This window comes from Rattus rattus, chromosome 8 (genome assembly GCF_011064425.1).
Source record: "Rattus rattus isolate New Zealand chromosome 8, Rrattus_CSIRO_v1, whole genome shotgun sequence".
Classification (NCBI taxonomy): Eukaryota; Metazoa; Chordata; class Mammalia; order Rodentia; family Muridae; genus Rattus; species Rattus rattus.
Window position 1 is genome coordinate 90,354,338 of NC_046161.1, and position 13,172 is coordinate 90,367,509.

Sequence of the window (13,172 nt, forward strand, 5' to 3'; positions counted from 1 at the left end):
GATAAGTATATAGGACATAGAACACACACACAGACACACACACACACACACACCCTTGCTGCCCAGCCTGCTCAGCACACCCCTCTGGTTCCTTGTCTCCTCTTACACACTTTCGAGACCACATCCACAACATCCTCTTGTCTCCTGAAGCCTTCAAGACATCTGATGACTCTTCCTCTTCTGAAATCACAGGTCCTTCCACCCATGTTCACAGGCCTGGGCAGTGGGGCCTCTGCCACACCATCACACAGCAGGTACAGACAAGCGAACACAGCTAGAGCTCTGGGAGGTCAGTGTTGTCTGCAAACGAAAGGCCAGCCTGATCCTTGCAGTGCACACAGAGGCTAGAAGAAGACATAGATCCCCCAGATTGCATCACGGATAACTGTGAGCAGCCTGGGTGCTGGGAATCAAACTCTGGTCCTCTGGGAGAATAGCCATGTTCTTAGCCATAACAACTGAACCACAGCTCTACTCAGAACACACTTTAAAAAGCTTCCATTTAGACCGCACTTAAGAATAATGTAGATAGTTCTTTTCAGCTTTGTTTTATTTGATGTATGATAGCCTGAGAGCTAAACAAATAGTAATCTCCACAAAGGTTAAGCTGAAGTTCCATGGGTAAAAGTACTTGTCAGGCAAACTGATGACCTGAATTTGATCACTGTGGAAGGAAGATGTCAACTCCCAAAAGTTGTCCTCTGATGTCTACTTCAGGCTGTGGTACCTGTACACACATGCACACACACATGCACACAGACACACAAAACATATACACACATTCATGCATGCACACATGAACACACACACATGCACACACACACAAAACCATACACACACATTCGTGCATGCACACATGCGTATGCTCACTCTCATATGCACACTACTCCATTTCCAGCATCCTAGCCACCCAGCTCTTCACTGTAGAAAATTGTGTGCAGGGAAAACAAAAGTTCAGAGCCCTCACTCACAGCTTTGACTGTAACAGGTACAGGGGTGACTCTGACAGCTACAGTGATGATTAAAGCTCTTTATACTCCATGTTTCAACACATGTGGCGCAGACTGAGGCCCGAGGGAACAAAATACATTTAATTCTCATGGAAAACGCAGAAGACAAGGTTCAGAATGACAGCAGTAACAACACAGCTCTCCTGAGTCCAAGCTCTGAGTTCTTTCTCACACCACAAAACTCTTGCCCATTTTGGCTATCAGAGAACGTGTAGAGCCATGTACCTCCCACAGGCCTACCCAGCCTCTCAGAACTCCCATTCCAACCTTCTGTTGACCAGAGCTTACTAATTGTGGAACTAGACCTGGAGAGCCACAATGAAGTTAGTGGAGAAAAGGAGCAGCATCGTGGGTGTGGGCCTTGGAGCGCGTCTGCTCACACAGACACTCGCAGATCTGGAAAGAGCAGGCAGAAACTGTAGTCCTTGATACAAGCTCCACAAAATAATAAACAAGGCTTCCGTACTTTTACAACTTAATCCTCTCCTGAACATTGCATTTCCTTGTCCTATACTGGACAAGGAAAAGGGGTCTGAGAATGAAAGTGGGGGTGGGGGTAAATAACAAGCTACTGCTGGTATACACTTCTCAGTACAGAACCAAAGGTCATATGAAATGCAAGCGTCGTGTTCCCCCACCCCTAATTATTAATCCCATTATAAGAACTCCAATCAGAACAACCTACAAGGACTCAGAGACAAAGCGTTCTAAAGAATGGTTATAGCTATGTGCAAACAACTTTAAGAGGCCATGCTTGCAGAAAACCCACATTGGTCAAGTCAGTCAAAATCCCAGGATGGATGGGCTAGGGACTTACAAGGTTGCACATTTGAGGAGCTGTTGAAACCCATGGCCTCTCAGGGAGAGAGAGAGACTATTTTCCTCGGGGACAGAGTCCCTGAGAGGCTGTCCCTACTTCAGTAGATGAGCCTCAACCCACACATAGAAGGCAGCACTGTGTAGGGAAGAAGGGGGACGAAGAGGGAGAAGGAAAGGGAGAGGAAACTGGGGGTAGATTTGATAAAAATACATTATATACATGTAGGAAATTCTTGGACAAAAATTTTCACTCGTTTTTAAATTTTTGTGAATTTTAAAAGTTTGTCATGGTCCAGGCCTGGTGCTGCATGCCCTTAATTAACCCCAGCACTTGAAGGGCAAATGCGGGCATATCTGCGAACCTGAGGCCATCGTGGTTTACACCGAAAGACCCAGGCCATCCAAACAATGCAAACTGGGACCCTGCCTCAAAACCAAGTGGCTTAGCAGTTAAGAGCTCTGCCCACTCTCCTGGAGGACCCTGGCTCCATTCACAGCATCCACATGGCGGCTCACGACCATCTGTAACGCCAGTTCCAGGGGATCCATCACCCTCTTCTGGCTTCCAGACATATATGCATACACACACACACACACACACACACAGAGAGAGAGAGAGAGAGAGAGAGACAGACAGACAGACAGACAGACAGACAGACAGACAGACAGACTCATATGCTTAAAATAAAATGAAAAAAAAAAAACACAGAGAGAGAACAGAAACAAAATGAAGCAGCAACAATATCGCTTCTCTTCTTTTGAGAAAGAAATGCCCACTTAGTTCCATGCAGCGTGAGGATGTTAGAAAGACCCCCGAAGTTTAAACTTATTACTCCAGGGCTAGGTGTTTGTCTCAGTGTCCCAACCTTCCCTAGTAAGCATAAGCCCTGGGCTTCCCCCCAGCGGCAAAGAATGAATGTGATTATTCCTCTAGAATCAAAGTTTTGTCTGAGACGTTACTGTGACTCGCTTTGAGCGTTTACCCCGATTCTAAGACACTCGTCACCACCAGCAGAAACTTACTAGTGACAGCCAGCTGGAGGTTCCTGTTGACGATGCCAGGGTACGTTTTCACCTTGCACTGATAGGTGCCAACGTCCGAGAGCCGGACGTTTGTAATATTTATGGATGCGTCACCAGACCTGATGTCATTACTGGTAAAATACACTCGTCCTTTTAGATCTGGATAGACGTCGTCATGGATTTTGTCTGCAGAATATAAAATAATCTAGAAGAAAACAAACAAGAGAAAACTAACTAAACCGACACCAAACGTGGGCTGTACTTGTAGTGCATGCGTGTGGTTACCTGCTGGAGCGGTCTGAATAGGAATGCCCCGCCCTGCCCGGCCCTGCCCACCCCCCCCATAGACTCATGCATCAATGCTTGGTCCATAGGGCAGGTGACACCCTTAGGAGGTCTGGCCTTGCTGGAAAAAATGTGTCACGGTGAAGGCGGGCTTTGAGGTCTTATATGCTCCAGCTATGCCCAGTGTGACACACAAGTCCCCTTCAGCTGCCTGTGTGTGGACCAGGATGTAGAACTCTTAGCTCCTTCTCCAGCACCGTGTCTGCCTGCCTGCTGCCATGTTTCCTACTATGACGCCAATGAGCCAAACCTTTGAAACTGTAACCCAGCTCCCAGTAAATGGTTTCCTTTATAAAAGTTGCTGTGATCACGGTTATGTCTTCACAATAAGAAAACCCTAAGATACCTGCCTAGGAGGGCACTGAGGACAGAAAAGAATACTGGGTCCTTTGAGACTGGGTCTCTCTCGGAACGTGGACCTGGCCTACCAGGCAAAATGGCCCAGTCATGCTTCTGCCTCTGTCCCTCACAAGGTTGGAGCTAACAGCATGAATTACCACACACAACTGTTCATATACAGGCCAGGGATTTCATTAGAGTTCCATGTCCTTGCACACGAACTCTTACCCACTGAGCCTTCTCTCCAGCCCAGTGTTGATTTCTTAGATAAAATGTGTCCGTTCGCAACATCTTAGGTAAAGCAAAATACTGAAGGCAACTGTGTCCCGGGTAAGGGAGACTGGATCTGCCTCATACTGGAGCTGTCTTTGACTCTCTAGTGTTTGTCATTTGGCTCTGTTCACTTTTATTAGAAAAACTTCTAGGACAATGTTTTACCTGACTTCTATAACTTAATACTGATGTTTCTACAGACTTTAAATTTCTGCTGTGTGTTGTTTGTTTGTTTTGGGGCCTTACTATGCAGGTCAGGCTGCCCTGGAACTTGCTATAGAGCCCATAGCTACATGGAGCCGGGTGGTTGCAGGCACGAGGTAGCATGCTCAGCTTTTTTTTTTTTTTTGAAATTTCTTGTATGGGAGATTTAACTTGAAATGAGGAAAACAAACTGATGATGCTCATCATTCTCCGTACATTGAAGTCTCCGTTTTGCTGGCTATAGGAGCCTCATATATGTTTTAAGATATCATGGCCAGGTGCCGAGATGTGCACTTGTAGATTAGCTGCTGGGGAGGGGACACTGAGGTTCAGGAGGTTATTGGGGTCCTGGACTTTGAGACCAGACTGGACAGCATGGTGAAATGAGAGGAGACAAAAGTAACGAAGACAGAGGACATTGATTCTGAGTTCTGACAGTCTAGCGATTCTGGCGTACGCACAACGTACGTCACCCTCACTGCCCAGCCTTGTCTCCTCTTACGCACTATCAAGACCACAGTGTCAGAACGTCCACAACATCCTCTCGTCTCCTGAAGCCTTCAAGACATCCGATGACCCTTCCTCTTGTGAAATCACAGGTCATTCCATCCATGTTCACAGGCCCGGGCAGTGGGGCTTCAGGCCAGGACACCACACCCGCCTAGTGAGAGTGAACAGGGCACACTCACCACATGGTCTATCACCTCATTGTTAGGTCCTGAGAGCCAAAGCCACTCGACGTCCAGTGGTCCTTGGTCCTTGGAGACATAGGTGAACATGCAGGGCAGATGGACAGTTTCCCCTTGGGCTTCCTGAACTGTCTGCTCTGGAGTAGTGATGTTCACACTCCCAGTGATATCTGGAGAGAGAGAGAGAGAGAGAGAGAGAGAGAGAGAGAGAGAGATGAATGCATAACATTGAGGCATTGAGTATCTATCTTGTTGCTCACTGGCTGACTCCAGCCTGAAGCCATTCAGGAGTGAGGATAGGGGGATGTGGGTGGGACTTGGATGCCCAGGTTCGTTTGTGGCTTCATGAGTGGAGTGACTATGGGCATCTCCTCATGCTAAGTGATTGCCTTAGAGCACCACCACCTTCCTGGCATCACGCAGACATGAGACTCCACCAGGAAGCTCCTGCTCTTCCCAGCAGGCGCAGACAAGTGAACTTGGCTAGAGCTCTGAAGGTCAGCCTTGTCTACAAATGCAAGGCCAGCCTGACTCGTGCTAGCCACAGGGCCACAGGCTCCCTGGGGACCCTGTGTGCAGTGCACATGAGGCTAACTTTTGATGTATTTTCTGCCAAATTGTCTAAATTTTTATGAAATCTGATTCCCTAATTTTTTTTTATTTTTTATTTATTTTTTATTTTTTTTTTTTTTTTTTTTTTTTTTTTTTTTGGTTCTTTTTTTCGGAGCTGGGGACTGAACCAGGGCCTTGCGCTTGCTAGGCAAGCACTCTACCGCTGAGCTAAATCCCCAACCCGATTCCCTAATTTTTATTGATACTTTGTTCTTGTGGCAGTGGTCCTGAGGACTGGGGCTAGAGTTTATTATATTAGGCAAGCAGTCTACAATGGGTGATATTCCTAGCCCTGAATGGTTAAAATTATCTGAGGAACAGATTTTATAAGGACAGTTTATAAAGAAACACTGCTGAGTTTCATATGTATCTTAGGCTCTTTTCTACTGTTTTGGTAAGATCCTATCACCAAGACAACTCAGAGAGAGAAGCGCTTATTTGGGTTTATAGTTCTAGAAGGATAAGAATTCATCATCCTCTGGGGGGCTGGGGGGTGGGAATGGCTGGCACGGTAACTTGCATTGGTAGCTAGCAGAGAGCTCACACCATGGTCAGGAAGCAGAGGGTGCACTGGGAGAGGTGTGGTGTTTTTGTATCCTCAAAGCTGTCCACAAAGGCATACTTTCTCCATTGTGACCACACCTCCTAAACCTACATAAACAGTGGGAGCAACTGGATGACAGACTGAACCGGTGGGGAACAGCCTCATTTTAAGGATTGTGTGTGTGTGTGTGTGTGTGTGTGTGTGTGTGTGTGTGTGTGTGTGTGTGAGTGTGTGTGTTAAATATATAAACTATATAACCAATATTTATAACTATATATATAACTATATAACTACACACACACACACACACACACACACACTTTACCTCACTAAATAATTGGCCTAGGTATATGTTTAAAACATTTCTTTTTTTTTTTTTTAAGATTTATTTATTTATTATATTTAAGTACACTGTAGCTGTCTTCAGACACACCAGAAGAGGGCATCGGATCTCTTTACAGATGGTTGTGAGCCACCATGTGGTTGCTGGGAATTGAACTCATGACCTCTGGAAGAACAGTCAGGTGTTCTTAACTGCTGAGCCATCTCTCCAGCCCAAAACATTTCTTAATTATCTTGTTCTCTTGTTCCCTTTCTAAAATGGTTAATCACCTTTATTTTAGTATTTTTGAGAAGGCATTTTAAACTTTCACAATGTTTACATCTTAATTCTGAGATTCATATTCTGTAACACTTGCTTTTAAGACAGGCCCATGGTTCAGTGGGTAAAGGAGCTTCCATTGTAAGCCTGGCCTCCTGAGCCGGAAACCTGGAAACATGTAAAGGTATCCTCCCCTATCCTACACACACACACACACACACACACACACACACACACACACTCACATGCATACACATTCACACATGCATTCACTCTCATACACATTCACACTCACACACACTCACACTTACACACTCACACATTCACTCAGACATGCATTCACACTCATACATGCATTCACACACACACTCATACACATTCACACATGCATTCACTCACACATGTTCACACTCACACGCATTCACATTCAATGCAATGACACGCACATTCATACTCACACACATATTTACATTCACACATATTCAGTCACACACATTCACACGCACAATTCACACACAACATATACACACACATTCACACATTCACACACATTCACACTCACACATTCACACTCACACACACATTCACACTCACTCCACTCTTTTATCGCCAGTCCCCTAAACACCCAGCCCTTGTCTTTGTGTGGCAAAAGCAAAAGTTCAGAGCACTCACACGCAACTCTGAAGGGGTGACTCTGACAGGTACTGGGACGATTAAAGCCTTTTAGACTCCATGTTTCAATGCACATAGACTGGACGATGGACTGAGGGCATGAAATGTATTGAATTCTCAGGGCGAACTCGGAAGACAAGGTTCAAAACAACAACAGCAGAACAATGAGAGAGCTTTCCTGACTCTAGGCCAGGGTTCTTCTCACAATAAAGCTCTCATTAATTTTGAAATATGCAAAGAAGCTAGTTGCTTCTTACTTTCTTATGCAAAAATGTGATAGCTTTCTGTTTTAAGCTAGGTGAGGACATTAGAAATACTTCAGAAGGTTTCATTATAATCCTAGGGCTAGAGGTGGGGCTCATGGGTGAGGTGTTTCCCTAGGAAGCGTGAGGCCCAGGTTGAACACTTAGCATAGTGAAAGTGAACAAATTCAATTACTACTGTAAAAGCTAAGTTTGTCTTACATAAGCGTTGTAACTTCAGCACCGTGACGCTTCACCCTGTTACTGAAAAGCTGTTCTCTACCAACTACGACTTACCAATAACTGTCAGCTGAACGGTTGTCTTGGCAACACCAGGGGCTTTTTTCACTTTGCACTGGTAGGTGCCACTGTCTGCAGGACGAACATTTCTTATTTTTATGGATGCGTCACCAGACACGACGTCATTGCTTGTAAAATGCACTCGTCCTTTCAGGTCTTGATAGAAGTCAGAATAAATTTTATCTGCAGCATACAAAATAACCTGAAAAAAAAAAAACCAAAACAGAAGATAAAAAATAGCCAAAACGGAAAAAAAAATAGAAACGAAACCCATTTCATGACAGCTTTGTACATATCATGCTGCCATAGAATCAAAATTAGAAAGATAGGGAGGCAAGGAAGGAGGCAGAGGGGGAGGGAGGGAGGGAGGCAGGCAGGGAGGGAGGGAGAGAGGGACGAAGGACAGACAGAGGGAGGAGTGAGGACAGAGGTGAGGATATGCAGGCTGAGGAAAACTACAATATTTAAAGCACAAAACAACAAAGTAGAAATGTACCCACGTGATCCCTGTTGTAGCCCCACACTCCCATTTCAAGTAAATAGTGGAGCCTAACAGTGAGAACTGTTTGGCCAGACTGGACAGGAACACATACGCGTGCATTCCTGTCTGCTCCAGTTTTCCAGCTGCCTCAGAGGCTGCAGTACATCACCATGTGCCTCCCCTTTTCTTCCAAAGAAGGCTGATCATAATTCCCCCGTGTGAGCCAATAAAAAGACAAGTTTCTTTCTCGATATGAAACTGGAAGCCAGGCATGATAGGACACACCTGCAGTTCCAGTAACTAGGAATACTGAGGAATGATCATGAGTTCAAGGCCAACGTGAGCCTCCAGGCCAGCAGCAGGCTCCAGGCCAGTTGGAACTAGAGAGTCATTCATTGTTCTAAAAAAAACTAAAATTAAAAAAAAAAATACTGCTGAGCTGGAGAGATGGCTCAGAAGTTAAGAGCACTGGCTGCTCTTTGAGGGGATCCAGTTTTAGTTCCCAGCACCCACGTGGCAGCTCACAACCACGTGTAACTCCAGTTCCACCGGGTCCAGTGTCATCTCTCACCATCTGTAGGCAATGCACACAACAACCATAGATGTATAATAAATAAATAAATCTTAAAAATACTGCTTAGGGGCTGGGGATTTAGCTCAGCGGTAGAGCACTTGCCTAGCAAGCGCAAGGCCCTGGGCTCGGTCCCCAGCTCCAAAAAAAAAAAAAAAAAAAAAAAAACTGCTTAGACACAATTAAGCAAGTGCTAATAAAAATAACAATAAAGCAACTGCTTTAGACAGTTTAAAAACTAACACAAACCCCAGCACTGGCCTTGGCTTTCCAGTGCTCTTCATTTAGCTCTGGTCACTTGACTAGAAAAACTTCTTGTGGTGGTTTGAACATGCTTGGCCCAGAGGGAGTGGTCCTGTTAGAGGGCGTGGCCTTGTTGGAGGAAGCGAGTCACTGTGGGGGCGGGCTTTGGATGTCTCCTCCTATGCTCAGGCTCTGCCCAGTATGGAAGAGAGGAAGAGAGCTTCCTCCCAGCTGCCTGAGGATCCCAGTCTCCCCTGGTTGCCTTCGAATCAAGAACTCTCAGCGCCTCCTGCACCATGCCTGTCTGGATGCTGCCATGCTCCTCCCTTGATAATGGACTGAACCTCTGAACCTGTAGGCCAGACCCAATTAAATGTTTGCCTTTATAAGAGTTGCCTTGGTCATGGTCTCTTCATAGCAACGGACACCCTGACTAAGACAGGTCTACAACAATACTTCACATGATTTTTTTTATAGTTTAACACATATTTTATAGATTTTAAATTTTTCTCCATTTTCATTTGCTTACTTCCAGACTGGCCTCAGACCCTCCATCCTCCTGCCTCACCCTCCCTACACAGAGAAGAATTGCAGACATGTGCGCTGTGCTCTGCTTTTGTTCTGCTATTTAAGACATTGGTTGTATGGGAGATTTATCTGGAAATGAGGAAAACAAACTGCGAGAATATATACGCTTATCACACTGTGTACCTCTCGTGACTCCTTGGCTGGTTCTAAGAGCCTCATAGACATCTTAAGATCCTACAAGGGCCAGGTGCAGTGCAGTATTGCAGACCAGCTGCTGAGGGGGGCTGACATGGAAGGATGACCAGGATCTGGAGTTTGTGGCCAGGCTGAGCAACAGAGGACATTGATTCTAAATTCTGACAGGGTCTAATGATTCTGGTTCACACATGCTACACACACACACACACACACACACACACACACACACACACACACACACACTGCCCAGCCTGCTCAGCACACCCCTCTTGTTCTCCTCTTACACACTTTTGAGACCACAGTGTCAGAACATCCACAACATCCTCTTGTCCTCTGAAGCCTTCCAGACATCTAATGACCCTTCCTCTTCTGAAATCACAGGCCAGTGCACACTCACCACATGGTCTATTGCTTCATTGTTAGGTCCTGAAAGCCGAAGCCACTCGACGTCCAGTGGTCCTTGGTCCTCAGGGCTAAGGGTGAACATGCAGGGCAGATGAACAATTTCCCCTCGAGCTTCCTGAATTGTCTGCTCTGGAGTAGTGATGCTCACACTCCCAATGAGATCTGGGAGAGAGAGAGAGAGAGAGAGAGAGAGAGAGAGAGAGAGAGAGAGAGAGAGAGAGAGAATGTGCATAACATTGAGGCATTGAGTATCTATCTTGTTGCTCACTGGCTGACTTCAGGCTGAAGCCATTCAGGAGTCAGGATAGGGGGATGTGGGTGGGACTTGGATGCCCAGGTTAGTTTCCAAAAGAAAAGTAATTCTGCTTGTAGCAATTCCCACATGACTCGATCTGCTGATGATTTTTCCTCAAATAAAATAAAAAGGTGAATATATTAGTATCCTAATTCAAAATGCAAATCAGTGCTAGTGAGATGGCTCGGTGGGTAAAGGAGCCTGCCACCAACACTGACAACCATAAACAGACCCCAAACCCATGTGGTGGAAGGAGAGAACTAAGTCCTGTAAGCTGTCCTCTGACTTTGACCTGTGCACTGTAGTAAACACATGCCCAACACACACACATGCACACTCACACACACACACAAAGAAATAAAATGTAGATATTAAAAACATGCATGTATATAAGAACAGACATATCTAACTAATGATGAAAACCTCCTGGTTTCTATGTGCCAACACAGTTTTTATTTCATAGACAAACAAAAATTTAATTATCTCAGTTAAACTTCGAAACATGTAACAGCTTAAACCTTTCTGATTTATCAACAGTTCTTACCCTATTTACACAGTCATCAGATAAAAGTACAACTTAGTTTTAAAATGTCTCTTTCATTCTTTCTAATTTGATACGCAGAGATGCTGTAGCTCAGCCTGCCTAACACACACCTGGGTTCCATGTCTTACGCCGAATAAAACTGGGTGTGGTGGGACAGAGGCAGGAGGATCACAAGTTTGAGGTCATCATTGTTATAAAATCAAACTAATTAATTACTTTTAACACCGCTTTAAGAAGAGTTGCACGTATGTTTAAAATTATCTGGAAAGATGGGTGCTAGACTGTTCGCACCAGTTATATTTGAGAGAAGAGTTTTTTTTTCTCCATCTTTATTAACTTGAGTATTTATTTACATTTCGATTGTTATTCCCCTTCCCGGTTTCACAGCCAATATCCCCCAACCTCTCCCTTCCCCTTTTTTTTTTTTTTTTTTTAGATTATTTGAAATACAACTTTATTCTGATTCTAAACGAAAAGAATGGGAATGACAGTAACAAACAAGATTTCACCACTGAATATTGTGATGCGACTGCAGCAGTCTTATCTTTGAAATTCAGGAAGGAAACAACTCTGTTCCAAACAGCTAAATATGCAAGTCCAAAAAATGACGGTATGTTTAACTGCCACATTCACTCGAAGCCCATTCATCTTTCAGCATCCCAATGAAGTACACGATCTGCTTAGCTAAATAAGGTGGCACACGCGTTGCACCGCTGACATCACAGGACAGTTGCCTATAAAACTAGACTTCTGACGCAGGGCTCCAGCTTCACTTTCTCACAGGTCGTCATCCTCATCCGGGAGAGCAGTCGTCTGAGCAACCTCTAAATCATGCTCGTACTGTGCTGCCAAAGCTGGGTCCATGACCACCTCAGGTGGGGCAAGAGCAGGCATGGCAACGAACTCCAAGTTAGGATCTCCAATGAGCTTTCTGGCAAGCCAGAGGAAAGGCTTTTCAAAGTTGTAGTTACTTTTGGCAGAAATGTCATAGTACTGAAGATTCTTCTTTCGGTGGAAGACAATAGATTTTGCCTTCACTTTCCTGTCTTTAATATCCACTTTGTTGCCACACAATACAATGGGGATGTTTTCACACACACGTACCAGATCTCTATGCCAGTTAGGTACGTTCTTGTAAGTAACTCTTGATGTTACGTCAAACATTATAATGGCACACTGGGCTTGGATGTAGTAGCCATCGCGCAGGCCCCCGAACTTCTCCTGGCCGGCTGTGTCCCACACGTTGAACTTGATGGGTCCTCTGTTGGTATGGAAGACGAGCGGGTGCACCTCCACGCCCAGGGTGGCTACATACTTCTTCTCAAACTCGCCCGTCAAGTGGCGCTTCACGAACGTCGTCTTCCCGGTGCCGCCGTCGCCCACCAGGACGAGCTTGAACTGGACCTGCGGCTCTCCCTGGGCGGCCATCGCGGCGATCCTTCCAGAAGAGTCTCCGCGCCTGTCCGACTCCCCTTCCCCTTCTCTATGGGTGTTCCCCTCCCCATCCTCCCCCCATTGCTGCCCTCCCCCCAACAATCACGTTCACTGGGGGTTCAGTCTTGGCAGGACCTAGGGCTTCCCCTTCCACTGGTGCTCTTACTAGGCTATTCATTGCTACCTATGAGGTCAGAGTCCAGGGTCAGTCCATGTATAGTCTTTAGGTAGTGGCTTAGTCCTGGAAGCTCTGGTTGCTTGGCATTGTTGTTCATATGTGGTCTCGAGCCCCTTCAAGCTCTTCCAGTCCTTTCTCTGATTCCTTCAACTGGGGTCCAGTTCTCAGTTCAGTGGTTTGCTGCTGGCATTTGCCTATGTATTTGCTGTATTCTGGCTGTGTCTCTCAAGAGAGATCTACATCCGGTTCCTGTCAGCCTGCACTTCTTTGCTTCATCCATCTTATCTAGTTTGGTGGCTGTATATGTATGGGCCACATGTGGGGCAGGCTCTGAATGGGCGTTCCTTCAGCCTCTGTTCTAAACTTTGCCTCCCTATTCCCTGCCAAGGGTATTCTTGTTCCCTTTTAAAGAAGGGGTGACTCAAAAAAAAAAAAAAAAAAAAAAAAAGAAGGGGTGAAGCGTCAGATTTTAAGCCATCGAGAGAAGAGAGTTTCTCTCTCTCTCTCTCTCTCTCTCTCTCTCTCTCTCTCTCTCTCAGGTTTTTTTGAGACAGGGTTTCTCTATATAGCCCTGGATGTCCTGGAACTCACTCGGTAGACCACGCTGGCTTCAAGATCACAG

General features: G+C 45.5%; 2 protein-coding genes across 2 annotated transcripts in view; both read right to left on the reverse strand.

Moving 5' to 3' along the window:
- The window catches only part of LOC116908250 (cell adhesion molecule-related/down-regulated by oncogenes-like), a 14,297-nt gene extending 3,660 nt beyond the window's left edge, over positions 1–10,637 (reverse strand). Inside the window, 5 exon segments of the mRNA XM_032911506.1 lie at positions 2,853–3,057; positions 4,703–4,872; positions 7,671–7,875; positions 10,092–10,297; positions 10,634–10,637. Coding sequence (XP_032767397.1) covers positions 2,853–3,057; positions 4,703–4,872; positions 7,671–7,875; positions 10,092–10,297; positions 10,634–10,637 — 790 coding nt within the window.
- Positions 10,638–11,352: 715 nt separating this feature from the next.
- Positions 11,353–12,401, reverse strand: LOC116907123 (GTP-binding nuclear protein Ran). The gene has a single exon (XM_032910096.1). It carries the CDS (start codon positions 12,364–12,366, stop codon positions 11,716–11,718), a length of 651 nt encoding a protein of 216 aa, XP_032765987.1. The 5' UTR covers positions 12,367–12,401; the 3' UTR covers positions 11,353–11,715.
- Positions 12,402–13,172: the final 771 nt, after the last annotated feature.